The following is a 27479-nucleotide window of genomic DNA, read 5'->3' as shown; positions in this document are numbered from 1 at the left end:
AGCAGACTTTCAAAGAGAAAGCTGCCTTGCAGGGAAAATGATGGTTTTGGGATTTTTGTTTAAAAAAAGGGGGTTGAGAAACTAAGGCGTGATGCAAAAGACTAGACTCTCTCCTCCACCAGGTCACCCCTGTTTAAAAGAAACAGAGTCATGTTTGCCTGATAGCTATTCCAACTTTCTAGGGTTTGAAGCTTTGGGGTTTAAACAGGATGGCCCTGGCAAGTATCTCCTTTGTTAGGGATATTACAGATAAATGGCCTAGGAAGTAACTGGAGAATCATTTGGATTCTGTGCAAGAAATAGCACAGAAGACAAACTATGGTTTGGGGGGGAAACAGAGATACTGTACCCAATCTCTTGGACTCTGAATTAACAGCATTTTGTGGTGCTGAGTGTATCCTTAAAGATCTGATGTGGAAACAGTGAACTCTGATTGTCTTTTGGAATGTTTAAGCTGTACCTCCACCTACCTTCAACCTGTATAATTGTGTAAAAAAACAGAAAAAGCCCACCCTCAAACATAAAATGCCAATAACTCTGCAGTTGCCTTCTAAATCTTGGTAAGTGCTGTGCTCCTACACCTCAGTGCATGGAGAAGTGGAGTGTGCAACACTAATGTGAGCCTGTCCTCTTCAGTAGTGTGCGCAGAAGTAGTATTGCTTGTTTAAAAGCTTTAGGAAAGATAAATAATATTCTGTGCTTGAGTAATCTACAACCACTGACCCCAGAGAGAGCCTTTCATATCTCTTCTTTCTCCAGGAATTGCATCTAGGGTGAGCCACTTCAGAGCCGCAGAGGTGGGTGGCAGCTTCAGTGCCTTTGTGATATCGCCAGCCAGTACACCAATCCATCTCTTATCTGACAGCTGTTTGCAGAATTCCATCCCAAAGCAGTAGCTGTGACAGGCATGCCGCTGCTGCCAGATCAAAAGGGGAAGTAACCAACAGAGCTTACCTACATATGGTGAAGCAAAAGGCACTCTGAGATATGCAAGGTCACAGGGAGAACAAACGCAGGCTAATTATGCTACCCATTCTCAAAACATCCCACCTGGCCTGTTTACAACACTTGAGATTAACAGTGAGAAGTCAGGGAGAACGAAACGGGGAAACAATCGTGCATGGAAAGGCTCTAGGCAGAAGGAAAAAACTGCCACATGAACTAGTCACGAGGTTAGAAATGTCTGGCAGCACAAAACAAACACAAAGCCCAGCACAGCTGCTGCTTGGTAACATGATTGGCAGTGCATGAGCGGGAAAAGGAGTGCATGAGCGGGAAAACGTTCTCCAAGACAGGGTCAGGGAAGAGCCAGCCTCCAGTTAAGGAGTTGCTACAGACAAAACGGCAGATAAAAAAACCAGGGGGCTGTTGGAGAGCCAACCTTTGGAAAGAGAGATCCAACTTTTGAGCTTATGAGGAAAGGCCACTAAATAATTCCTCCATTATTTAGTGGCCTTTCCTCATAAGCTCAAAAGTTGGATCTCTCTAATTTGGCTTGGCTTCTGATGGCCCTAGGGAGGACACAGGCAGCGTGATGACCTCAGGGGCAGTGGGCTCTCTACTTTTGCTCACTCAGGTAGGCCTCTCAAGGTGCACAGGTGGGTGGATGTTGCCATCAGGGTCTATGAGGCAGTTGGCTAAGGATAAGGGGAGCAATGAAGCTTATGAAGATGTTTCCTAGCAGAGCTGGCCTATCAGAAAAGCGGGAGGAGTTATGTGGGATGCAAGAGAGTGGACCAAAAGCTGGCTGGGCCATGCAGGAGCCAGGTGAATGGCTTCAGTGCCATTCAAAACCCTATACTTTTTCCTAGGGTATACTGGATTTAAATTAGGGATGTCTCGTATGCGAAACGTAAAAAAAAGCCATGCTCCTCCTACAGACCCTGTGTTTCTCCCTGATGCTTGTCTGATGCTGCTGGAGCTGAATGGTAAAGAAACTGATCTGTGATGTTTCAGTCGGGGTTTGAGTCTTGGGTCCTTCCTCTCTTTTGCCCCTGACTTTCCCTTTTTGTCAGCTTAGCAAAAGAAATGTTAAAAATGTTAACCAATTCTAACAGTTCATAATAAATCGTGGCAACTTAATAAATAAAATATTACTACGAAAAAACACAAATAGTCCTAATTAAGAAACCAAGCCCACATAAGTAAAATAGTAATTATAGGTGGTAAATAACCATTAAAGTTGTCAAGAAAAAAACAAATAAATCCATAAACAATTACTTAAGGAAGAAAAACACATATTATTTAAGAAATTATACACAGCTCAGGAGCATCGTAATTTGTGGAAGCTCTATGATCACATATTCTGTTAAACAGAAAGGTGAACGTCTCATCTTCCACTATTTACTATTTCAAAAATTATTGCATACTGCTCATTCAGATCTCTGCCTCTTTTGCCTGCCATATTGTACCCATAAAATCCAGGGGATTTTGCTATCCTTGATGTACGTTCTCTTAAATGGGAGCTATTTCCCCTGCCTCTGCTTTTTGCATAAAGAATCCTTACTGGTTGCTAATATGATATAGATGAGGCATTTCCCTGTATCTTTAGGAGCCACATATTGCAGGTAATATTCTAGGATCTACGGTAATTGAATTCAGTGGAATTTTTAACTTCGCCTCTTTGAAAAGTTCCTCCTCCAAACCAAATTACTTTGAAACTCTTAATTAAAACAAAACCCAAACTTGCTTGATTTGCAGCATGGGGAGCTAGTGTTTAAAGCAAACAGTTTTTGCACGGGCTTATTAAACTAGTTCCTGCTTTTCTTAGATCCTAGCCAGGATGTCAAAATATACTGAATTAAAACACACACTCCCCACGTGAGAGCGTTCAGGCACCCATAAGCCTTGTCACTTGAACAGCTTGTTAAGGGGAAGGCACTGCATTGCATTTCCGTGTGTAGAAGCTCGACTTCCCTCCATACAGATCAGTTCATAGGTGGATTCGAAAAGCTGCTTTTTCAGCAGACAGCAGTCAGGCGGCACTCGCTACCTGCGGCGACTAGCAGCGGGTTATATATAACAGGAGACGACCATAAGGCAGTTTAGACTGTTCCTTTGCCTGCAGACCGGATTTCCTGGCTATTTTTGACGCCTTGACTATTTACCTTCAGAGTGGTAACAAGGCAGTTGCTCATAAGCCAGCAACAGGGGAGATGTTCCGGGTTTTTTTCGGTGCAGTGATTTGGGAGCAACGCGCGTCCTCCTCTAGAAGGACGGACTAAGTTTAAGTTTCTCCAATGTCAAGTCTTCTTTGGGTTATTTTATTTTAAAGGGTTTTTTAAATGCCCTACAAAATGTCCATTGTTCATTGCCCCCCTCCCTGAAGATGGGGTAGCTGAGAGCTATAGTGAGAGTTTACTATAGTCCGCTTTTCCGAGTTTACTATAGACCTTGCCACAATTCATTCAACTTCGGTGTAGCTGCAAGTGGGTGGATTGTACCTGAAAGTGATTTATATCACAATCCTGTATCACAGCTCCGCGCATTCTCACGGGAGCAAACCTCACGATCTCCACAGTGCAGGCGGTGGAGGAAGTTAATAATGACTTAAAATAACTCTCTAACAAAGGTTTGTTTAGAAAACCGATTCAGTCTTTTCTTTTCTTTTTCTTTTTTTAAAAAGCATCTTTATTAGCGAAATGAAACTTCACCAGCAAATGTTTCCATCGCGGTACTACACGAATGAGGCATGTCATCAAGATGCAGGCAGAAGGATTACAGTACTGTACAAACCAAGATATGCAGATAAGCTAATGTCCATATAATTAGGGCTTGCGATCTCTAAACGCACAAGCCCTATTGAGCTGACTTCTGACATTCACCTTGCATGGCAAATGCACCCCTCGGGCTCATAGCTGTCAGCTTCTCCCTTTTCTTGCGAGGAATCCTATTTGGAATAAGGGAATTTCCCTTAAAAAAAGGTAATCGTTGACAGCTGTGCAAGGGCTGCAGCGGAGGCGAAGGTAGCCGCTTTCTTGCCCTTCCGCCCCGGAATGCCGCCGCCGCCGCCGTTCTCCGTTCACTCGAGCGCGGACACGCCGTGACGCTCCGACTATTCTATGCCAGAAGGTGGTTCCCCTACTATCACTCTGCCCTTTTTTATCTCTTTTTCTTGCAGCGGCGGCGGGCGGGCGGAAGCGACTCTTGGAGGCCGATGGGACTTCCGGGCAGGCCGAGCTAGGGCGGAGGGAAGGGAGGCGCAGGGACGCTGGCTGGGCTCCTCCTCGCGCGGGCGACTGGGCGGGCTCGGCTTTTCGGCGGCCGTTTCGGGCCTCCTTTCCCTTTCAGCCACGCGGCGGTGGCGGCAGCGGCAGCAGCAGCTCCCTTCCCCTCCTCCCGCTTCCCCGCCACCCGAGGCTCGCTCGCTGGTCCTGCCTGCGCGCTTGAGACGGCGGAGGCGGGTGGCGCGACCGGCAGGCAGGCGAAGAGGGCCGGAGCGAGCGTGCGTGTTGGTGTGTGTGGTGAAGGCCGGAGCGGCCGGCGGGAGAGATGAACACCGTCCTGACCCGCGCCAACTCTCTCTTCGCCTTCTCGCTGAGCGTGATGGCGGCGCTGACCTTCGGCTGCTTCATCACCACCGCCTTCAAAGAGCGCACGGTGCCCGTCAGCATCGCCGTCTCGCGGGTCATGCTGTGAGTGAGGGGCGAGGGGAGGGTTGGGGGTCCTCTCTTCTTCCTCCTCCTCTTCCTCCTGGGGGCTGAGCCTCTTCGAAGTCTTTCGAGTAGTGGGCGGAAAAGGTTCCCCTTCTCACCCCTTTCTCAGCAAGGATGTGGGGCGAGGAGATTGGGGTGCAGAAGGAGGCGAAGCCTGACTTGCTTCAAAGTATTCTCCCTTCACCCCCCCAAAAAAAATCCTCCACCCCCCCTTGTGGAGCATCTCTCACGTGCAAAACGTTAGTTTTGCAACGAGCCATCTCCCTTCGCTCCATTAATATTCACCTGTGGTCCTCGAAGTGATTTGGGGCGGGGGCATAACTTATCAGGATGTCTTTGTGTGCGCCCATGGCAGTGGCTGATGTGTTACCCCACCTCCCTGCAAGTATTATTATTTCCCCCCACACACACACACATCAGTCCCATCCCTGCTGCAAATAAGTCGCACAATGGAATGTTCATGTTAAATGGGGTTGTCATTGTAGACGGATAAAAGCGTTGTGTATTATTGATCCTGCAATAATCGCCCGTTGTTCTCTGTGTTATCACCTAAGTTTGGATTCCCTTTTCTCTTTGTCGATTATGGGTCTCAGAACAGTAGACCTTTCCTTCCTGTTCTCTCATTTCCCCTTTGTGCGAGCCAATGAGTGAGCACCACGAACTCTCTGGTGCTGTAGTGTCCGCCCTCTGGCAGGCTCCCTCCAGGGTGTGCATAGAAAGGCAACTCGGCTATTGGGTTTAGCACACGTCAGTGGCTGTTGCCCTGGCAGCATATTGCCAAGCATATGCCTGTTTCCATGCAGTTGGGGTGGGGGGGCAGTGTTGTTTTACAGCAAATTCCCGTGCTGTTCTGACAAACACAAGTCCTGCTCTCAGCATTACTGATTGGTGTTGCTCTGAGGTTTCATAGATTGCCGTGCATCATTTGTGGTGCTTGCATACTGATTTTACGTTCCTTGGTGCATTTGGAGCTAAGTAGGAACATCTCAGCTGAATGTGTTAAATTATGGGCTTCAAACATCATACTCTGTGCTATTAAAATGTGCTAAATGTGACTGCTCTTCATGAATAAAAGCATAGCAGTGCATGGAGAATTAGATTTGTGCTGGTGTTCTCTCGCATTGTGCCTCTTGGCAAGAACATTAACATTAGTTGCCAAATGTCATCATCGCACAATGGCTATGATAACTATAACTCGTAAGGTAAAGGAAATTAAATTATGTAGCCTATACATTATTGTATGGAAGTGAGAGCTGGACCATAAAGAAGGCTGATCGCCGAAGAATTGATGCTTTTGAATTATGGGACTGGAGAGTCCCATGGACTGCAAGAAGATCAAACCTCTCCATACTGAAGGAAATCAACCCTGAGTGCTCACTGGAAGGACAGATTGTGAAGCTGAGGCTCCAGTACTTTGGCCACCTCATGAGAAGAGAAGACTCCCTGGAGAAGACCCTGATGTTGGGAAAGATGGAGGGCACAAGGAGAAGGGGGCGACAGAGGATGAGATGGTTGGATAGTGTTTTTGAGGTTACCAGCATGAGTTTGACCAAACTGCAGGAGGCAGTGGAGGACAGAGGTGCCTGGCGTTCTCTGGTCCATGGGGTCACGAAGAGTCGGACATGACTAAACGACTAAACAACAACAACAAATACATTATTGAAATCACAGGTGACATTCACTTGGCTCACTTTTGCCTAAATTTCTTGCCCAACTCCTAAGTTCCCTTCTGCTGCCCTGCATAATGTTGCACGCTACCCCAATGTCTGAGCGGTGTGAGCGTTCCAGGCTCTTGCCCAGGGTTTGGTTTCCTCATTCCTAGGGACAGTAGAGACTGACTGATGTCTTTAGGATGTCTGGTTTATCTACACACACACACACACACACACACACACACACACACACACCCCTATGATGGAGGGACTCACAGCATTAACATACCAGAAGGTCTTGCTTCTCCCATATTCACAGCCTTGGATTCCAGCAGAAATCAGGCATGACTTTCACTCTCTGACTTCTGCTTGCTTCTAGCACAGCTCTCGCTCTCTCACTATAGCTTTTGTCTTCTCACTACCAGCCAGGTGAGGGAGGGGGTCCTCCCATTTGCCCTCTGGCACAAAGTAACTTCCTTATTACAAATAAGATGGCCTTGCTACTTCAACAGTGGAATCCTCCAAACACAACCCTGTAAACATTTGTGTAGCCATAATACTTTATGACTTACAGAACATTTGCATTCTCTAAGGGAATATTTGTTTAAAACTTTTAATTTTTCCAAATTTTGGAAAATGTTTAGATATGCATGTTTAAAATATCCAAGTTAAGTTATTGGCTTGGATTCTAAGATAAGTCAACTTCATGAAGTATATTTAAACTGTAATTATTATTGTTCATTCTACATTTTGTTACAAGGGACCAGCCTCAGCACCGTCTATGTTTCCCATTTTTTTCCACTGAAAAAGAGTATCCTTTCTCTGAAGACACTAATATTATCTTGTGCCAGCTGCAGAGAAGTTTGAATAATGTGGTTTTTTGTGTGTTTTTAGGAAAAATGTAGAAGACTTCACTGGACCTGGAGAAAGAAGTGACCTTGGAATCATTACTTTTGACATTACTGCAGATATCCTTCATAAAAATTTGTAGAGCTTCAGAATAAATCCTGTTTTTAAGTACTGATTACTAGAGGGTGAGAAAACAAAAAATCTATACTTTGAAGCTACTTCTAACATAAGCTGAGAATGGAGAATACATGATACAGATATTTAAGGCTAGAATTTTTGGTTTATATTGGAGTGTTTTCTCAACTACAGCATTGTTATTAATGTCATAATGATACCTGATTCTTTAGCGTGGTGCTGATGTAACACGCCTGATTACTTAACCATGGTTGAGTGGGCTACCAGCTTGCACGCTTCTTTTATCTCAGTGGTGAATTCCCCTTCCTTCCCTTTTAGCACTATGGTGTTGTATTACTGAAGGTTGCCAAGTATTTGCAAACCAATTTATAAATCTGGTGTTAAATGATGGTTAAAGCTAACCATGGATACTCTGAACACAAATGTTTACATTAAAAAACAAAACACAAACAGAAGGGGACCATGCCACAAAGTTATTCATGGAAAACAATACCACATTTTGTTAGCCCCTATTTTCTTGCCCATTATTTTTGCTTTGCTTTCTCTCTGTCACAACTGTTCCTGTTTTCTCTCCTCACCAAATTGTGTGCCCCCCCTTCCTCTCTTTTCACCCACATCCTTTCCCTCCAGTCTTGCTTTTTGCTCTGCTGCTGGTCCTACCCCCTCTCATTGCCTAGTATGGCTGCCTGGTTGAAACAGGACAGGAAAACTGGCACAAACTCAGCCATGCAGCCCTGAGTCCAGGAAGCAGCTGAGCGCCCACCCCTTGCTATTTTCAGGTACCTGCAATCTGCAGGTGTTTCCATAAAGAGTGAAAACAACAGTGGACAAGTGTTTCAGTTAGAAGTTTCCCCAGGGAACTGCAATTTGCACACAGACCCTACGTTATGCAGGCCTGCCCTAAGTGTTTTCATTATCCCAGTGGGATTTCTTGTCTTGAAACAGCATACTCAGTGTCATATTAGAAAGTCCCTTCAGCTTCACCTGTAGTTTGCTATGTAGAATAAGGAAATGCTGTTTGGGTTACACAAATATGAAAACTGAACTAGTTGTACTAGTCATTGGATACTGGCCTAGAACTCTAGTACGTAAGAGACTTTGGCTTTGCTTCTTCAAAATCCCAAATTTCTCAGTCCTATAGCTGGAATAAACAGGACTGACATGCATATATTCTATTACCTATTTAATACCAGTATCTGATAGTATTTCTTTTATTGATTGTAAGCAGCATCTAAGGTAATGTGGAATAAAAATGTTTTAAAATGAGCAAAAATTGTTTATTTGAAATAATATGAATAATCCATTTCCTTTTGAAGATTTTTTTTAAAAAAAGAAATAAGAATTGGGACTCATGGAAGAATGCTGGGGAGTTAAATAGATTTGGAAATGGTGGGTGATCACCCCTTCCTTTCTGTCTCTTATTCCCCCAACACAAAAATAAGAACCTTTAGCAGTTTTCTTTTTTTACAAAAGTAAAGCTGCTGGTCTTGATCTACAGAAATTAAAATGTCATGAATCCTCAGTTAATATGTTGTTTATCACAGAGAAAAGCCTTAAGTTGAGAAATGCTTTCTGAATAGAACATTTCTGCTTTAAAATGCTTGGATAGTTGATCTGCACTGAATGAATGTTTTTGAAAATATTCAAAATTTGAAACAAAATATGTTCCTTAACGTTCACACATCTGCACAGTATATTTGACTGGAATGTGAAACAATTATTTCTGTATTTATCAGCAGAATATTCAACAAAGAACAATGTAAGTATAACTTGTAAATTAGTTAAATGGAAATGCATACTAATTGTATAGTTATTTCTGTCGACTCACGAAGGGGGAGCAGCAAAAAACTTAAACGCGTAGCAGAGTCCCTCCCACCCCCCAAATAGACCAGAGGCAATTGTACTTCATTCAGCAGAGCTTTTACTGCTACTGAGGCAAGTGAGCATAATGGTCACAAATCCAATACATTCAGGATTGGCAGAGTTCATAAAAATCCAGTTGCAGCACTTACGATAAAACTTGCAATACTTATCATAAGACTAAACATTAACACTACAGTGGTACCTTGGTTTTTTAACGTCTCGGAAGTCGAATGTTTCGGTTTTGAACGCTGAAAACCCGGAAGTAACTGCTTCGGTTTTCAAACGCGCCTCGGAAATTGAACAGTTCATTAACTGTTTACTTCTTTTTATTGTAATGCTACAATGTTTTTTCAGGAAGGATTTTTTTTTTGCCGATGCTTTACTATGCAGTTTACTTTTGAGCCTACAACTCTTACAATATCACTGAAAGAAAGCCCTCAAGCCCTGTGTGAATGGCTATCTCCATGTTCAGCTTCCTTGATGAGAAATTTTTGCCATTTTCTATTCCTTTTAGTGATTAATGGCAACTTTAATTGCAGGCTTTGAACCAGGTTGTCCTCTGGGACAAAATTATTTTAAGAGGGGATAACCCAAAGCTGCTGTTGAAAGACATGAAATCAAAATACTTCTTCTTTGATGATGGAAATGGTCTCAAGTGAGTAAATTCCCTTCCTGTATTTGTTTTGATTATGTATTTGTGATATGTATGCAGTGATGTAGCTGAGAGAACTCATCAGCAGAGAGAAGAATGGTGACCTTCAGGAATGCGCTCATGTTGTCATCTACATTCTTTTAGTGGAATAACATTTTCTTATCACAGGCTTTCTGTCAATATAACGCATTTTGCAAACAGCCATAGTTCACATAACTTACTATGTGCAAAATTTGAGTTCCCCTTGTGTCTTTTGCAGCCACATTTAATGTGGTTGTGCCAGCTGGAAGCTGTCGAAACTTGCAAGCACAATCTAACCTACAGCAGCTAAGCAGATGAAACCAATTAGCACGAGGGATGAGGCAATGAGCAGGGTGGGGATGGGGAGCAAGATGCACGGGGAACAGTTATATTAGGAGAGGGTTCTTATATAAGAAACATTGGAAATGATGGAAGGAAAGCAGCAACCAGAAAGAGGGTTTACAAGGGCTCACAGAATTTCTACTTTTTATAGTGCTTCTGTTTCTGGATTTAGGGTTCAATACATTAGTTTTCTCAAGTCCTCTTGAGATCTGCAGCACTTCCAACGCTTAACAGTAATCTCTTTGAGGACACTTTCTGCAGATTAGCGCATCTAGAGTTTGGTATGTTTTTAAGATGCAAAGTATCATAAATATCATTGTCATAGTTTCTTGGTGAGAAAAATTGGTCCCTTGCATGTGGCCAATAGATTGTATGATAAATAAGATTAATGAATTCTTAATGCTGGCATACATGGTCCTGCATGCTGCAGCATTTATTGCAATGTACACTGCTTAGAGTATTCAAATGATCCTACTAATACTGTGTTCAAATTGCAGGGGCAACAGAAACATCACATTGACTCTTTCATGGAATGTCGTACCAAATGCTGGCATCCTACCTCTTGTGACAGGAGCAGGACACATATCTGTTCCATTCCCAGATACTTATAAAACGGCAAAAAGCTATTAAATTATTATGCTGAACCTTGAGTAACATATTTTTATACTTGTACATTATAAATTTTATCGCTTTTTCGTCTCCCGCCCACCTCAATTCAAAGGTACTGTACTGAGTTTCTTTAGGTTTAGCTGAGATGGAAGGAAAATAATTTGTCTGGTTTATTTTCAACTTTCAATTCAAAAAAATGAACTTGAAATCTCAAGGAAAGGTGAATAGTTGTTTTAAATTTTGGGCAAAAAGTTATTGTTCTGGTTATCAGGACAGGTAATACCTTTCTTACAAATAAAACTTTTTGAAACCAGAAACAGTTCATTTGGTTTGAATGTATTGAGAGTTCATGTTTCCCTCCAGTCTGTCACATTTCCCTATAGGTAGGAGATGTTTGTCTTGAGATTTCAGATCCAAAGCTATGACGAAATTAAAAGACCTTAATAAAAGGTTCTCAGACAATATGTTCATTGCAAAATGTAAGCATATAATACAAAGTCTGTGAAACAATAGAATAAACCAGATATCAAAATAGAAGCATTTAAACACACAAAAGTCAAGAAATTGCAAGCTCTTCAGTAGCAAGTACCTCTCAATCATTACTGTAGGCCTGCAAAGATAGGTACATCTTCAGCTGATGTATAAGAAGTAATTTCAGTATTCCAGCACTAGTTTTCAAGTAAAGAAAGATGATTATGAGAACTCAAAAGGAACTTAAGGAAAATATCTGAGGTTACCAGCTGCTGCTTACCGTATTTTTCGCCCTATAGGACGCACTTTTCCCCCTCCAAAAATGAAGGGGAAATGTGTGTGCGTCCTATGGGGTGAATGCAGGCTTTCGCTGAAGCCTGGAGGGCGAGAGGGGTCGGTGCGCACCGACCCCTCTCGCTCTCTAGGCTTCAGGAAGCTATCCGCAAGCCTGGGGAGCCCAGCGGGAGTTCCCGCCGGGCTCCCTAGGCTTGCAGATAGCAGCCTGTTCTGGGGTCGGGGGAAGCTCGTGCTTCCCCCACCCCAACCCCGCACCTGGGGGGGGGGTTATTTCCCCCCTCCAAAAAAAACTAGGTGCGCCCTATGGGGCGAAAAATACGGTATATTGACTTGTTGATAAAAATTTAATGTGACATTTCAGAAAACACTTCACGGTGTCTAGAAATAAAATGTTGTAGTATGTTATTTGGTTTATCTGGAATTATAGCAAACAGCTTACTGGTTTCAAATGAACACAACTTTCCTTTACCCATGGAGTCTTCTCGTGGAAGTAAACAAGCTTTTGGTGCTTTTACCATCCTTATTGATAAATACCACGTACTAGAATGTTAAAGGTTTAACTTTAATTAAGATGGATCATGCATTACTGTGCATGAGAGTACCTAGAAAGGTAAAAAGGCCTGACATTAGCACCACTATATATTTTAACTATATGGTTTCATATATGGTGTTATTTCCTCATCAGTCAGACCATTCCATCTGCGGTACGTGAGCTTACGTGGAATGGCAATGAAGCTTGGGTTGGTATGGTTTTAGCAACCACATGGTAGTTCCTTAAGCTTGAATTGTTTTATTATCTCTGGGCCGCATCTGTAATCCTTCTAAGCAAAGTTACAATTGTGAGAACCATCTTCTACACCCCCCAAAATGCAAGAACAAAACTACTAGAATCAATAGTTAGGACAGAAGTTTCTCAATGATTGATCGAGGTAGAAGACAAGACATCAGAGTTCCATAAAAATATTCTTCTAGCCTGTTCCTCTGTGTTTCTCTTCACTTTTTTGGACTTTCTAATTTTCTTCTTTAGCATAGTAAAACGAGGAGACCTTTTTATTAATATTAAATAGTGATTGTAGTGATTTGTTTGATAATCTGTTCACGGTAATACTGAGTGTACCATCTTAGAACAGTGCTAGTGGGTCATGGTAGTTCTTCATTGATATCAATTATAGATGCATGTACTTTCATTCTGATCATACTGCTTTGGGGAATTTTCCTGTAGTGCTGAAAATAGTAATTGTTCTCTGACCCTCTTGCCCACAACATGTGCTCTTTGCATAATGATAGAATTGCCATTACACTACTTACCCCAGCAATTTGGTCAAAGACAACTCAACCTATTTTGTAGGAAACGTAAGTCTGGCTCTCGAGTTTTCGATGGCACAGGTACACTAATCTGTAGGCAGCATATCTTTACAAAAAACAGTTGAGAGTATCAGCGTTTGGGACTTCTGTATTTTTGTGTCTCTAGTGGGTGTGTAGCCTGTGGCCCTTGGGCTCTTTGTCTGGGAGGGGGCGCCTTGGGGGGAGAAAAGGATGGTGAGATAAGCTGAAACAGATGGAGCAATGGGAGGAGGAAGAAGAAAATTCTGCAAGCAATCAGTTCAAACTTCTGGCAAGAGTGACCTATCCCCTGCTCTGGAGCCCAAGCTGTCTCCACACTATCCTGAGTTCAGGTAAGTGTTTTGAGAAATAAATGAGCCCCTGGCAAGAAACTGTTTTATAAAGCAGTTATTCATACAAGTCAATCTGATAAATCAGGAATGGCAGCTTTTGCAAAAAAACAAAAAAAACCTGCCCAGTAGTAGCCCATAATAATTCTGGAATAGATCATTAATGGCACAAGAGTAGCTGAAGTGAAAAAAGAACAAGTAGAGCATTATTCAGTGGAAAGCCCAAATGTCATGGTTATTTCTGCAGGGATCCTTTTTCTAGTATTCTAAAAACTGCAAATAAAACCCAACAACAACAACAACTATTTGACAAGCGAAACTGCAAAGAAAAATTGGTTTCTGTACAAGTATTTCTGTACAAATTGTATATTGTCATATAAAATGAAAGATAATGATCTTGGTCACCCTTAACTTACATACAAAGCTGTCTTGTACCAAGTCGGGTCAATGGTCTCTAGATCAGTATTGTCTGCACCACATTAGAGCTGGTGCTCTTCAGATTTTTGGATGCTCTCCAGCCAAATGATCAGGGGTGGTAGGAACTATAGTTTAAAGCACCTGGAGGACACTTGGTAAGAGAAGGCTAGCCTACATGTGGGGCTCTTTGTACAGTGGTACCTCAGGTTACAGGCGCTTCAGATTACAGACTCAGCTAACCCAGAAATAGTACCTCGGGTTAAGAACTTTGCTTCAGGATGAGAACAGAAATCGTGTGGTGGTGGCACAGTGGCAGTCGGGGGGGGGCGGGCATTAGCTAAAGTGGTACCTCAGGTTAAGAATAGTTTTAGGTTAAGAACAGACCTCCAGAACGAATTAAGTTCTTAACCCGAGGTACCACTGTATATGTAAAATATGCCATTTTGCTAGCAACTTAACACAATTGTATCAGTCATTTGTAAATTCCATGATAGATCTGGATCACTTCTGGAAGCAGAGTCACATCACCAGGAATTGTGGAGAGTATGCTCTAACATAAGGGGGTGTCTAGTATACCTATATAATTTCAAAATCTTTTTCTGCTACTTTAATTTTTCATTTCACTTTTAGTTTGTATACCACCTTTCTATATTAGTTTACAAGCTGAAGAAAAGCAAGATCGCACACCTTATAACAATCTGGTCCAATGCAAAAACCTTACAAGAAAAACAACTTTAAACTAAACAACATACCAAATAAAGTAATATTCAATAATCCATTAGAATATAATAGTACACAATAAAATTAAATATCAGCAAATAACAATTAAACAGAAATTAATTCTTAACCATTTTAATAAATAATTACTAAACTATAATCAATAAAAATAACAGCAAGTCACAGTGCATAAAATAACACAATACAGACTGAGAAGCAAAGACAAACAACTTAAAAAATTATTTTTTTTTAAAAAAAGTATCCCTGAACTCCCTTTCTCTCTTCCCAGCTGTTTCTGCTGTTCCTAACGGCATGGTCTGGGAAAGACTCCTAGGGCTGGAGGGAGGGGCAAGGCAGGTGAAAAAAGCCAATGCCTGATGGCCAGCACAATGTCTCCCCTCAAACATCTCTTATGAAGACTTTATGGCTGGAGGAAATATGGAAGAAATAAAACATGCAGGTTGGTCCATTAGATTAATTTGGGAGGGGGGGGGGTTGGGACAACAGTAGTGTAATATTAAGATCACCTTTAATAATTACAAAGTAGTGAAGAAGCTTTTGAGTTCACCATAATTTTCTTGAAGCTAAATATGAAGTAATATGAAGGGGGTATGGTCAGGTTGAGAAGATTTTGTTGCATGTGGTGACAAATCCCTGTTAGAATTTATAATGGCATAAAAAATGAGTGGAGATGTTATACAGACATAGGAGTCTTTTGTCTAAGGCGACAGTGTCCTAGAACTTGAGAAAGAAAACCTACAACCTAATAATGCCTGTGGGAGAAAAAGTAAGCAATATCCAGTTGGTATTGATGCTTTGCCTTGTACACTAGCTAATAATAATCTTCAACTTTGCAAATGTTAGAACGACTCTCTTTTTCTTTTTTCTTTGCTCTCTGGCTTAGAAAGGATCAGTGTGTTCTGACAACTGTTAGAAAAACATCTCAGTAAGCCATGGTGTTACATTTTTGAAAGAAGTGCAGCAATGGCTCATTTCTCCCCATTAGTCTTTGTAGCAACGGAAGACCATCTTTGCACTTACTGCAGACCTACCTGACCCCTACTCCAATGCTATTTATAAACTGCAAATTGGCTCTTTTATGAGGCCAGGCAATCTCCCCGTCACCACTGCCACCTGCCTGTTTGTGCTTAATATCCACTGTGCTTAAGGAAGGGCCATGTTTGTGGTGCTCACCTCCTTCCTTAGGCATCTGGTGGTTGGCCACTGTGCAAACAGGATACTAGACTAGATGGGCTATTTGCCTGACCCAGCATGGATGTCCTTATGTTACCATCCTGCCTGAAGAGGAGTGCAAGCTTGCTCACTACTCTGACATTTTACTTGCTCCAAATAAAGGAGTTAAGTTTAAGAAACCAACCAATACATGTACATATACTGCTCTTCAGCTTTAGGTGGCACTATTGCCTTGTATTAAATGAGGCAAGTTGGCGGTGGTTGACTTATTTGGATTGTAAACCTCACCTGGCACATTCCCTTTCATCATGATTACAATGCATACATTTCAAAGTCTAAAGTGAAACGGTGTAAATCTGTGAGTATAGTTAAAAGCATTTTATAGTCACACGGGCACCGAGTTTGTTCACAGATGTGTTTGTTTTATGCTCACCTCTTTCCAGTGAGTTTATGGCCTGTACTTGAATGAGCATTTATTTTCTTTACATGTGTATTCTAATTTGCACAGTTCTGGATGATCACATATTTCAGATCCATGTGATAGAATCCTGCACTAAAAAAGGACATTATAATGAAATGGCGTAGAACTTGGTTCGGATTTATGAATGTCAGACTCTTTCCTTTTGAAAAGCAGCTGGATCCACTAGCTCATTGCACTGCTAGCCATACTCTGCAATCTATAAACTGGCTTAGATTTTGCCCCCAACTGCACAATCACTTGGAGTTAATGATAATTTTGCATGGGGCAATACAGCAGTCAACAGAAACTGCACCTGCCCCCTCCCACCATTAATGCCTGTCTACTAGATCCCACACCCATGGTCACACAGCTATCCTGGTTCAGGGAGAGGCTGTGCAGCAGACAGGGAAATGAAACATAGGTTTTTCTAGATCAGTATAGTCTGCACCACACAACACCTGGTGCTCTTCAGGTTTTGGGCTGCTGTTATGTTGAGTCAGGCCATTGGACCATTTAGGTTTGTTTGTCTGCAGTGGCAGCAGTAGTCCAGAGTTTCAGACTGGAAAGTGCGTTCTGCTACATCCCTCATGGCAAATGAGGACTATGGAGGTTGTGTATTGTCTCACACCATCTCTTTCTAATATATTTCAACTTGAAAAATCACCTGGTGCATAAGTGTCCCACTAGGGCAGGGGAGGATTTTGTGAGCAGACAAAGGTGAATTTGGCACCTGGCACAGATGATCAGTTCCTGTTCTGAACAGAAACCGTCCATACATTTATCTCAATGATAAAAGCATAGGAATCAATATTTCAGAGTCTGGGGAAAAGTCAATAAGGGCTGTGCTAATTCATTTTCAACACTTTTGCATTTTTGTTGCACAGTGCTGTTTAAGTCAGTTGTAAAATTATATTAAAACCAATTATTTGTATAACTCTCACTTCTTTATCCGTGGGCACTGCTGTTTCCATCTCCCATCATTGGCAGGAAAGATCACACGGATCAATTACAGACAGAATGCTACAAAGTAGCATTCCACATAACTGGGGGCAGATTTTTTTTAAAGGGGTAGAATTCCATCTTAATTTCTGATATAGGTGAACGGAGAATCCTCAAACACTTCAAATCAACTAAAAGTGTGAAGAAAATTAAGTATTGTATTAAAAATTTGTTTGCTTAGTTTCCATAGCAGATTCCACTAGGTGTCAGCCCACGCCTCTTCAAAAGCTGTGTTACGTAGGTGCCCATTTTTATATTTGATTCCAGAAGACTTCATTTTAAGACCAAAGTGTAAAAATGCATTTACAGTACTTAAAAGTCCTACTGCGTTCAGTGGGATGTACTACTTAGTAAGTATCCAGTCTATCCTTTAATGTTTATAATCTCTAGTGCCTTGGAGGAGATATAAAATTACTCAGATAGCCACATATATGTATTTAGTGGGAAACGTGCTACAGTTCACTGTGCCCTTCCAGCCATCTAATTAATGGCACTTTCACCCTCTGTAAATAACAACTCTCAGTATCCATCTTTGGTACTCACATGCTTTAGGAAGCATCAGCAACTACATGCATGTCAGAGTTCTGACTGGGATCAGAGACAGAAGTTCAGGATATGCAATAGGAATAACCCTGAAGACTTAGGGATCATTCAAATTTTATTCGATTTTACTGGCGGTTGCACAGTTATTAACTCATTTTTACTGATGACTTTTTGGGGGTACATTTCTAGCTTTGAGGATGATTTGATTAAAATGTTACCTGTATTGCTAAATACATTGTTTAGATTTATAGTTCTTATCTCTCGGCAAGACAGACCAATGGTTTGATTTAGTAAAGGTAGCTTAGTATTTTAGGGAGGAGCCATAAGCTCAATGGCAGAGCTCATCTTCTACATTATAATTCCTGAAAATTTTATCAGCCCAATTTAAACAGGCTGCAAAGGATCCCTGCTTAACCTCTAGGTAGCTACTGCTATTTGGAGTGGACAGGAGTGCACTAGATGGTTCAGTGGTCTTCCTTTGCATAAGCCATCTCCATGTGTTTCTATAAACTAAAGTGAAAACCAACACCTAACCTATTTTAATTTTTTTAAAAGTGCACTGCAGTGTGAGATAATTGCAATCCATTACGCAGAATATACAACCAACATCTTTTTAAGCCCTGATCTTTCCATCAGTGTGTTTCATGCATGTGAGCAAGGGAAACGGGGCAGGATAGGAAGCTGAGGAAAAACCAGAGAAAACAATAGCAGTGAGTCATATTTCAAGCTTATTTTGTAGATTCCCATTATAGCAGACCTTTTAATGTAAAGCAAAATCTGCCAGAATATTGAAGGGAAGCCAGAATTATTTTTAATTAGGTCTGTATCGCCCAGAACAAATTCTTCCTTTAGAAAGGGGCAAACCAGAGTTCCTGCCTTTATGCTGTACACTTGAGTTATTATAGTGATAAAACTTATTTCCCTGTACACTGGAGTCATTGAATGGCTCCTTTTTTCCTGAAGAGTCGTGATGTACTTCTTGCAGCCTTGCCATATAGTTTCCTAGGATCCTCTGTTCTCTCCAACTTCAGCGGAAGCTTAGATTTGTCAAGAGGCTCTTAGTCCCACACAGTACAGTTTTCTGATGTACCCCGCCCTCTGAGGACTAGTTTTTTCCAGGACCTAACCATTATAATGCAGAGATCTTCAACTGAGAGCCACTACATCCACACCATGCATTTAAGCTTTTCCCATAGTATCCTGGGAACTGTAGCTTGTTACACTAAGTGCACTGAGAGTTGTTAGGAGACCTTTAATAAACCACAGTTTTCAGGATTCTTTGGGGGAAGCCATGACTTACAAAGTGGTATGAATGTTTTAAATGTATGGTGTGGTTTCTGATGCTGGATATCTACCAAGGTTTCTACTACAGTACAAACCACTGTTGGAAATCACAGCCAGTGATGCTTGAGGAATTCAGTCTTTGCACATTTCTAGTTTGAGTTGACTTGATCTGCACCTCCCAGATGAATGAAAGGATAGAAGACACATATCTTGAAAGTGAACAGGTTTTAAACTATGTATTTTAATGCAAATTTATATGATTTTTTAAAAATCACATTTAATATGAAAGCCCGATGGATTGTGGGTGAATGTATGCAAAAGTGGCTTAGACTTAACACATCCCTATTACCTCCGTAGGGAAGAACATTAATGAGTTTAATGTACCCTCCGAACTGTAGAATCACCAGGTCAAATCTGTTTCAGTTAGGCACCTTGTCCCAAATTTTATCAAACTGCTTGTCCAGTGCTCAGATTGGCTTTGGCTTTAGATTTTCTGTATTTATTCCTGATAAAGCAACAGTCAGTATGCCATAACAATGGCATGTTACACTGGCAGATTGTATTCTCTAGCTGGTTTGTATATAATCAGACAAACACAGATTCTTGTTTGCTAAAAAGTTTTCTTCAGAATATAAAATAATTCTGAAGTTGAGTCTTTATTTTTACCATTAGAATGAAAATGATGAGGAAACTAATTTGGCTCTGTACTGAAAAAGGAAAACGTATGTTCTGAAGAATTCACGTCTAATAAAAGTAGTCTTATTTCGCTATGCCTTCTCCCTTCATGTGGCTGTTGTTAAGGTGGCTTTACAAAAGGCTTTTATCCTCCCTCAGTTTAAATTGCTATGGATAAAGGAGGGTCCCTGTTGCTCAGTTATGTCCGCTATCGATCAACCTGGTTTCTTCAGCAATGGGGACACTCCCCTCTTGCGCAAACATTTGTGTGCTGCTTTGAAGCTCTCCCAATAGTTGCCAAAAGGGAGTGCTTCTCAGAGTTGTGAATTTTAGTAAAATACTTCCTCTTTCAGATATGGCAAGCGTATTGCTTTTTTGTGAAAAATGCAATAGATTACAATATTAGATGTATTAATATTTCAGTGAAATGCTACTCATAATCTTTTTGGACTTCTTTGGCCGTTGCAGTGATACATTTGATTGATTGCTTAACTTTAAAACTCTGTAAAGTTCATTTTGGAATATATATTTGTGCACAGAAACAATTTGGTGATATACAGTATAAAGGTAAAGGTAAAGGTACCCCTGCCCGTACGGGCCAGTCTTGACAGACTCTGGGGTTGTGCGCCCATCTCACTCAAGAGGCCAGGGGCCAGCGCTGTCCGGAGACACTTCCGGGTCACGTGGCCAGCGTGACAAAGCTGCATCTGGCGAGCCAGAGCCGCACACGGAAATGCCGTTTACCTTCCCGCTGGTAAGCGGTCCCTATTTATCTACTTGCACCCGGAGGTGCTTTCGAACTGCTAGGTTGGCAGGCGCTGGGACCTAGCAGCAGGAGCGCACCCCGCCGCAGGGATTCGAACCACCGACCTTTCGATCGGCAAGTCCTAAGCGCTGAGGCTTTAACCCACAGCGCCACCTGCGTCCCCTGATATACAGTATAGTCATGGCTAATATCAAAACATGATGATGTATCATTATAAACAACTTTCCCCCCATTTTTTGTCTTTTATTGAAATGTAACAAGAAAATGTGCACTATTGGCTTTGTATTCCTAGCTATAGCAGATGCCCTATTAACCACCATAATCTACATATATTGTTCTGTTTTTTAAAATCTAGTAATGATACACAAATGCTATGGGATTAATGGAACTATGTGAAGTGGGTTCAGTGATTCCCTAAGGGTAATATCTCCATAAATGATGCTTTAGCTTGATAGAGTAATGGCTGCTTGTTCTCTCAAACCACAGTTGGATTCTTGAAATATTTGTTCAGTTTAGGGATCCTAGTAAGTTTGAGTTATGAGTTCCTGGGTCTCCAAAGGTTTAGTTTTCATCATCATAATTCATGTGATGGTTTTCACACGGAAAAGAATTAAGCTTAAATTCTTATATGGTTATGAGTGTTTGCTTGCATGTGCATATATCATAAATCTTTTCATGTCATCACTTACAAGGTGAAGGACTTTGGCAGCCCTTAGACCACAGAAAGCCTCCATTCAAAATGGTTCCTTGTCCTTTCCAATATTTGCTCAGCATTGTGTAACCAGTCGTTTCCCACATTTTTCATACTCAAGGACTTTGCTTCTTCTACGTATACCTACAATGAGAATGCTCCAAAGGTACTGCATAAAGAACCAGGCCTTTAAAAAAAAAAACACACCATGCTCCTCTGTACTGCCAAGTGAGACCTGTCTGCTTGCCCCTCTTTACCCAGGGACAATACATTGTTATGACATGGGGTGTGTGGCTTGAGTATCAATGGTTACAAGGGAGCAGGTTGTATGGCAGCCACTTCAGGTCAGGGCCAACATCCCTGGCCTTTTAGGCCAAAGGAAAGTGTGGGCATGGGAAGGCTAAATTGTATGTGAGCATGATGTATGAGATTATAGAACATGCATGCTGCTTACATGACACAGAAGGATTTTACATTTTCATGCTTTACAATGCATGAGTGAATTGCAAGTGGCTCAACTCTTAAACTGAAGGTTCCTTGATATATGTGTGTGAGTGTATGTTTATAATGGGTGAAATCTGGATACCAGCATCTGGTTTTAACTGGTCTAGTAATCTCATTGGTATTAGTGTATATGATTTAGTAACATAAATCCCCCCCACCAATGCCTGAGATGCTGATAACTGCCAACATGCAATAAATATGATAATGCTCAGAAGTCTTTAGGGACATAAATGTCAAAGATATTTGGAGGCGGGAAGACTATGTGAGACTTTGTGTCCATGTGGCTTCCCCCCTCCTTTTTTTTGAATAAGTCTTCTGACTATAAATGGAACAAAAATGTTTAGTCTCTTAATCTAGAGATTTGTCTCCTTGTGAAAATGTCAGCAATGCCAGAACATCTGATAATACTTACTTAAAATCTGATTTAGAATTATAGTTATTAATACATTTAAGTAAACGTTGGAAAATATTCAGAGTTCTGAGGGGCTTTTTATATAGGGTATAAGATCATCTGTGTAAAATAAGTATATATAGATCTGTCTCACAACATATTCATACTGTGGTGTTGAAGCCGAAGCCAGTAACTGAAAGAAGTCGGAATAATAATAATAAAAAGGCAAAATTCTATTAACTGATAATGTAATACGCTGTAAGATGGAGGGCACAAGGAGAAGGGGACGACAGAGGACGAGATGGTTGGACAGTGCTCTAGAAGCTACCAGCATGAGTTTGACCAAACTGCGGGAGGCAGTGGAAGACAGGAGTGCCTGGCATGCTCTGGTCCATGGGGTCACAAAGAGTCGGACACGACTAAACAACTAAACAACAATACGCTGTAATGGGTGATTTCTGAAACTATATTATTTAGTTGATGGAAACATGTGGAAAACCTCTTAGAAATTTGTACAAAAAGTGTCTAATTATCAGATTATGTACTGTTCAAAGCAGTCTGTGAACTCATGCAGACTTGAGGGTTCTTAAGACCGAAGTCACTTAGTTCCTCAGTACTTGCCAGCAGAGACCACTTCATCTCTTCATATATACTCCTAAAACAAATGTTCTGTTATTCATCTGTAATCTTTAACCTGGTCAGTCTCTAGACAATGAGACCTAAGGACTGGCTTCCCTGCTCTTTTAGTAGAACGTGTTGATTTGTATTTTCATGTTCCAAATTTAAGTAGTTGAACTAGGCATTAAGATTAGCTTTGTCACTTTGGGCATCTTAATCACCCACATGATGTGTCACGACTAAACTAGCCCATCTACTTTACATGTTCCTCTTTCCAAAGTGTAGAAAATTAGACTTGCATGAAATACCACAAGTACCGAACGCACTCATAGGAACTTACCTATGTCCAGAGATTTCCCCAAGATTTTGCTTTGGAGGATGAGAGACGCTTGTGATTGTGCCTTTTCACCATGAGCACTGAGATAATGCAATTTCCTCTCAGAGAAGGGAGGGTTTCTTTTTTGGCAATTTGACATTGATGGTTCTTTTTTTGGAGGGTCTTTGAGAACCTCTAGTAATGTCTCTCTTTCTGCTTCTCTTTTGCTTTCCCCGCCAGATTATTTAACTAATTATTCTCATGGTTATTGTGGGGTGGTGGTGGTGGTGTTCTTTTTATGTGTACTATTATCGTTTCCAAGCTGCCTCATAGAGTCAACGATATAGATCATTTCAGAGCAAAAGGTGGGATGTGTATTTTGTGCTATACAAAGAAACAAATATATACATATTCTTACATTTGCATGCTGTGGAAACCCAAGTTTGATTTAAATATTAAATATAAATATTAAGTGAACCCCCATACTCTGTGATTTGCTCTTGTTGCAACACCACAAGTAGTAACTTGCACTGCTGCAAGTAACTGAATGCCTTGGGAGTGTGTCCCAGGAAAAATAGATCCCTTCCTTTATGAAAGCTAATTGCTGGTACATGCTTGTGCAGGACTGCTGTACCATAGAACGGAAGGGAAAGTAACCCCTTCCTGCAGTGTGAGGGAGGCATAAAAGCAGATGAACCTATACTTGGTGCTAGTACCAGAGCAGGGAATAACTTGTGGTGGTAGGGCCATTTCTCAAGAAGCAGGTTACTAAAATAAGATAGGTAGTCAAACTAATAATTTAAGGCTGCAACCCTATACCTGCTTTCCTGCGGTGTTACAGCATGAATGTTTGGAGCCACTCCTGTGCTTGCTATCAGCAGCCTCTTACGCTTGGGGAAAGCTCCATTTTCCTTCCCTGATGCCCCAGCCTGCTTGGTCCCTCCCCAGGATCGCCAGCTAGCAACTCTTTGAGCTCCTTGCACCCCTCATCCTGATCTGACCAGCCCCTCCAGGTCATCTCCTCAGGGCTCATGACAGAGAGCTTCACAACCTTTGCAATCCAACACCTAGTTAGGCTTGGGCATAAGAAGGACACCTCCTCTAGAGTAAATTTAAATTGTTTTATTAAGGGAATTTTTTTTTATATACCTAAGTGGAAATGGAAACCTATATTGGGCATCTAAGTGCTAGGCAGTAATTTCCACAGATTTAAGAGCCACAGATTTAAGAGCTTCAAGCTTAATTTTCTACCCCCACCAATTTACTTCCACTCCTCCTCTTGTCAACCAATTCCCAGCTATCTCTCTCTCTCTCTCTCTTTGATGATTGACCCCCAACTGAATGTTGCCCCTCCAACTGACTGGAGCCTCCAGCTAATCAGACTGAAATCTGCCAGATCCAAGCTACTAAATCTTAAAGCAACCCTGCTCTGCCATAAGTGGTCACTTAGCAACCACTTCTAAAACAGGCTTGTAACATCCGGCCAATATAAGGCCTCCTGACACTCAGGGAGATCACAGAATATATCTTCCTTCACAGCAATGAACCTAAGCAGACACCTATACAACTTTCTCCACAACCTCAATTAACTTTTTGCCTATAATGATGTTAATGGCAAAGAATCTCTGTCAACACTCTTCTTGTAGGGAAGCCAAGGCATCTCTCTCCCCTGGCTAGAAATTGAGATTCCACTTTGGAGCATGCTCAGTTGGACACTTTGGAGAGAAATTTCCAGGCTATTAAACAGCCTCTTAGAGAAAATGGTCCCTGAAGAGAGTCGAAGGTCCAGGGATTTAGAAAACCTGACTCCACCTATTTACAGGTATGTTTTAGGGTTAGTGTCCTACCTTAGGAAACCTGTCAGAAACTGTTTTTGTTTTAAGGAGAAGTTACAATTTCTACCTTCATGGGCTTCAGGCCTCTTTCTGTCAGCAAGTGCCTTTGGATGATTGATTATTTAATTTCTAAAACACTTAGTATGTTTACAATATCTCAAAGCAGTGTACAAAAAACTGAGCCAACAACAAACAACTTAAAATCTAGCAAAAATACAGTTACATATAAAAATAGTACAAAAATAGTTACATATAAAAATGTTATATAAATACAAAGTTACTAACACCCCCCACAGCATCAATTCATTTTCCTTCTGACACACCCTCCCATCTCAGTCTCTTGATTCTCATTCAGGGTCCAACAAGCTCTCAGCTCATCCCCAAAAGTCTCACAACAAGAAGAGTTCCTGGAAACAGCAGACATCACCCTAGTCTCTCATTCTAGGCTTGCTTTTTATGAGCAGGGCCAAGGCGGAGGGTACTTCCTTAGGATGCCCACAGCTGTGTCTCATTCGGCTACACTCTCCACACCCAGCTCCATGCAAAGTAGGCTTGTTGAGTTTCCCAAGATGAGAAGGGGGGTCCCTTACACTCACAGCTCTTTTTTCCTTCTTGAAGAAATAATTTTTATTAAAGATTTTCCTCGTTTACAAAAGCACATGCATTCAGGTTGCATTTTCTACAGATCAGTTACATTTGCCATGAGACATTGGTGTTATATGCAATATAGGGTGGATGGAGTGGAAAAGTTTGTGTTTCTTTAACTTAGTGTATGTGTGGAGTTTTTGTGTCAGCATCCCTTGGGTGGGTTCTCTATTTGCTTGTTATGTTTCCTTGGTGGTGAGAGAGGCTGGGGTGGCCTAGGGTGTGGTTGATTATCTTGGTTGGCTGCAGTGGGATTTGTTTGTGTGCGTGAGGGGAGGGAGTTGTTGGGTTACGTTCGCCGCATTGAATCATATGCTGTTGGTGGGTTTGTGTTGTTGTGTTGTTGGGCTGTGAAAGGGGAGCCATACCGGAGTGAAGGCATCGTCTTCTATTTGTCCCCATGTCACGTTTCAGTCAATTGGTTAGCTTTTCTAGTACAGTGGTGCCCCGCAAGACGAATGCCTCGCAAGACGGAAAACCCGCAAGACGAAAGGGTTTTCCGTTTGCGAGTTGCTTCGCAAGACGAATTTCCCTATGGGCTTGCTTCACAAGAAGAAAGCCCAAAGGGAAATCTCCGGGGACCTCTTTTAAATGCTGGCGGTGGGGAGCAAAGCCTTCCCCCCCCTCCGGCCTTCAGAAGAGGTCCAGGAAGGCCGGCGGGGGCCGAAAGGCTTTGCTCCCCACCGCCAGCATTTTAAAAGCGGTCTGGGATAGCAGGGAAGCGCTTCCCGCTATCCCGGACGGCTTTTGAAGGCAGACGGGGGGAGGGACAAAAACTTTTGCCCCCCGCCGGCCTTCAGAAGAGGTCCTGGACAAAAAGTCTTTGCTCCCCCCTGCCTGCCTTCCCGGGAGAGCGTATCCCGGACGGCTTTTGAAGGCAGGCGGGGGGGGGGGAGCAAAGACTTTCGCCCCCCGCCGGCCTTCAGAAGAGGTCCTGGACCTCTTCTGAAGGCTGGCGGGGGGCGAAAGTCTTTGCTCCCCCCCGCCGCCTGCCTTCCCGGGGGCTTTAAAATCGCCCCGGGACAGCGGAGAAGTCCTCCGCTGTCCCGGGGCGATTTTAAAATGCTGGGGGTGGGAAGAAAAGCCGTTGTCCCCCCCCAGCCTTCAGAAGAGGTCGGGGGACAGACTGTCCCCGGACCTGGTCTGAAGGCGGTTTCCATAGGAACGCATTGATTGATTTTCAATGCATTCCTATGGGAAACCGTGCTTCGCAAGACGAAAAACTCACAAGACGAAAAAACTTGCGGAACAAATTAATTTCGTCTTGCGAGGCACCACTGTAAGGCTGTTTCCGATACAGTGGTACCTCAGGTTACATACGCTTCAGGTTATATACGCTTCAGGTTACAGACTCCGCTAACCCAGAAATAGTACCTCGGGTTAAGAACTTTGCTTCAGGATGAGAACAGAAATCGTGCTCCAGTGGCGCAGCGGCAGTGGGAGGCCCCATTAGCTAAAGTGGGGCTTCAGGTTAAGAACAGTTTCAGGTTAAGAACAGACCTCCAGAACGAATTAAGTTCTTAACCCGAGGTACCACTGTACTACTTGAAACCAGTGTTCCATGTTTATTCCTGACAGGTCCCTCCAGTGTGTGGTTATGATGTTTCTGGCTGCTGAGAGTAGGTGGGTTATGAGCTCTTTATAGTGTGAGTGGGCATTGTGATCAGTAGAGCCAGTTCTGGGGTGACTTCTAGTACATTCCCTTTTCTCTGGCTTTTGATAAGTTCTGCTAACAGTTCTATTTGCTACTGCTTTCAGTGCTTATGGCAGGGTTGTTAATTGTTGCTTGATGTTGTTTCTGTTATCTTTAAAATATGTTATAAAGGTGTTCTAAATGATATTAGTGGCAAAGTCGGATATAAATATTTTGTAAAAAATCAAAATGGGGTGGTATCGAGGATTTCTACATGATGCAAGCTTTGAGCATACTTACTAAAACATATGTTTGACTTTTTACACTTTCACTGATTGTAAAGATGGAAACATTAGCATCTGCTTTGTTTCTGAGATGACCTTAGTCTTTTAGTGCAGAGGTGTGGGAACCTGTTTAAATATCACCAGGAAACATTTAGAAGACTATTGTGTGCACAAAGTTTTCCTGACACAGCATGGGGCTTTCAGATGAGAGCTCCACAAACAAGAAGTAACTATCGGTCAGTTTGGGTTTTGTTGATAAAAGAAAATGTGCATGTCCCACAGCCAATA

General features: G+C 42.0%; 1 protein-coding gene and 2 long non-coding RNA genes across 3 annotated transcripts in view; 2 read left to right on the top strand and 1 right to left on the bottom strand.

Moving 5' to 3' along the window:
- The window catches only part of LOC310852526, a 31908-nt gene extending 30486 nt beyond the window's left edge, over nt 1-1422 (top strand). The window contains exon 7 of the long non-coding RNA XR_014568204.1: nt 760-1422. This is a non-coding gene — a long non-coding RNA (uncharacterized lncRNA). The remainder of the gene's footprint in view (nt 1-759) is intronic.
- A 2733-nt stretch (nt 1423-4155) lies between these two features.
- On the top strand, nt 4156-10813 carry SPCS3 (signal peptidase complex subunit 3). Its single transcript, XM_083756087.1, has 5 exons — nt 4156-4634; nt 7202-7277; nt 8976-9050; nt 9694-9809; nt 10667-10813. The coding sequence occupies exons 1-5, from the start codon at nt 4492-4494 to the stop codon at nt 10797-10799; spliced, it is 543 nt and encodes a 180-aa protein (XP_083612213.1). The 5' UTR covers nt 4156-4491; the 3' UTR covers nt 10800-10813.
- On the bottom strand, nt 4450-7206 carry LOC310852577. The gene is made up of 2 exons (XR_014568283.1): nt 6305-7206; nt 4450-5881 (listed from the first exon to the last, which is right to left on the bottom strand). It is a non-coding gene; the product is annotated as an uncharacterized lncRNA (long non-coding RNA).
- Nucleotides 10814-27479: the final 16666 nt, after the last annotated feature.

This window comes from Podarcis gaigeae, assembly GCF_964106915.1.
Source record: "Podarcis gaigeae genome assembly, chromosome: 9".
In the NCBI taxonomy this organism is placed as follows: domain Eukaryota; kingdom Metazoa; phylum Chordata; class Lepidosauria; order Squamata; family Lacertidae; genus Podarcis; species Podarcis gaigeae.
This window is presented reverse-complemented; position numbering and strand designations above follow the sequence as displayed.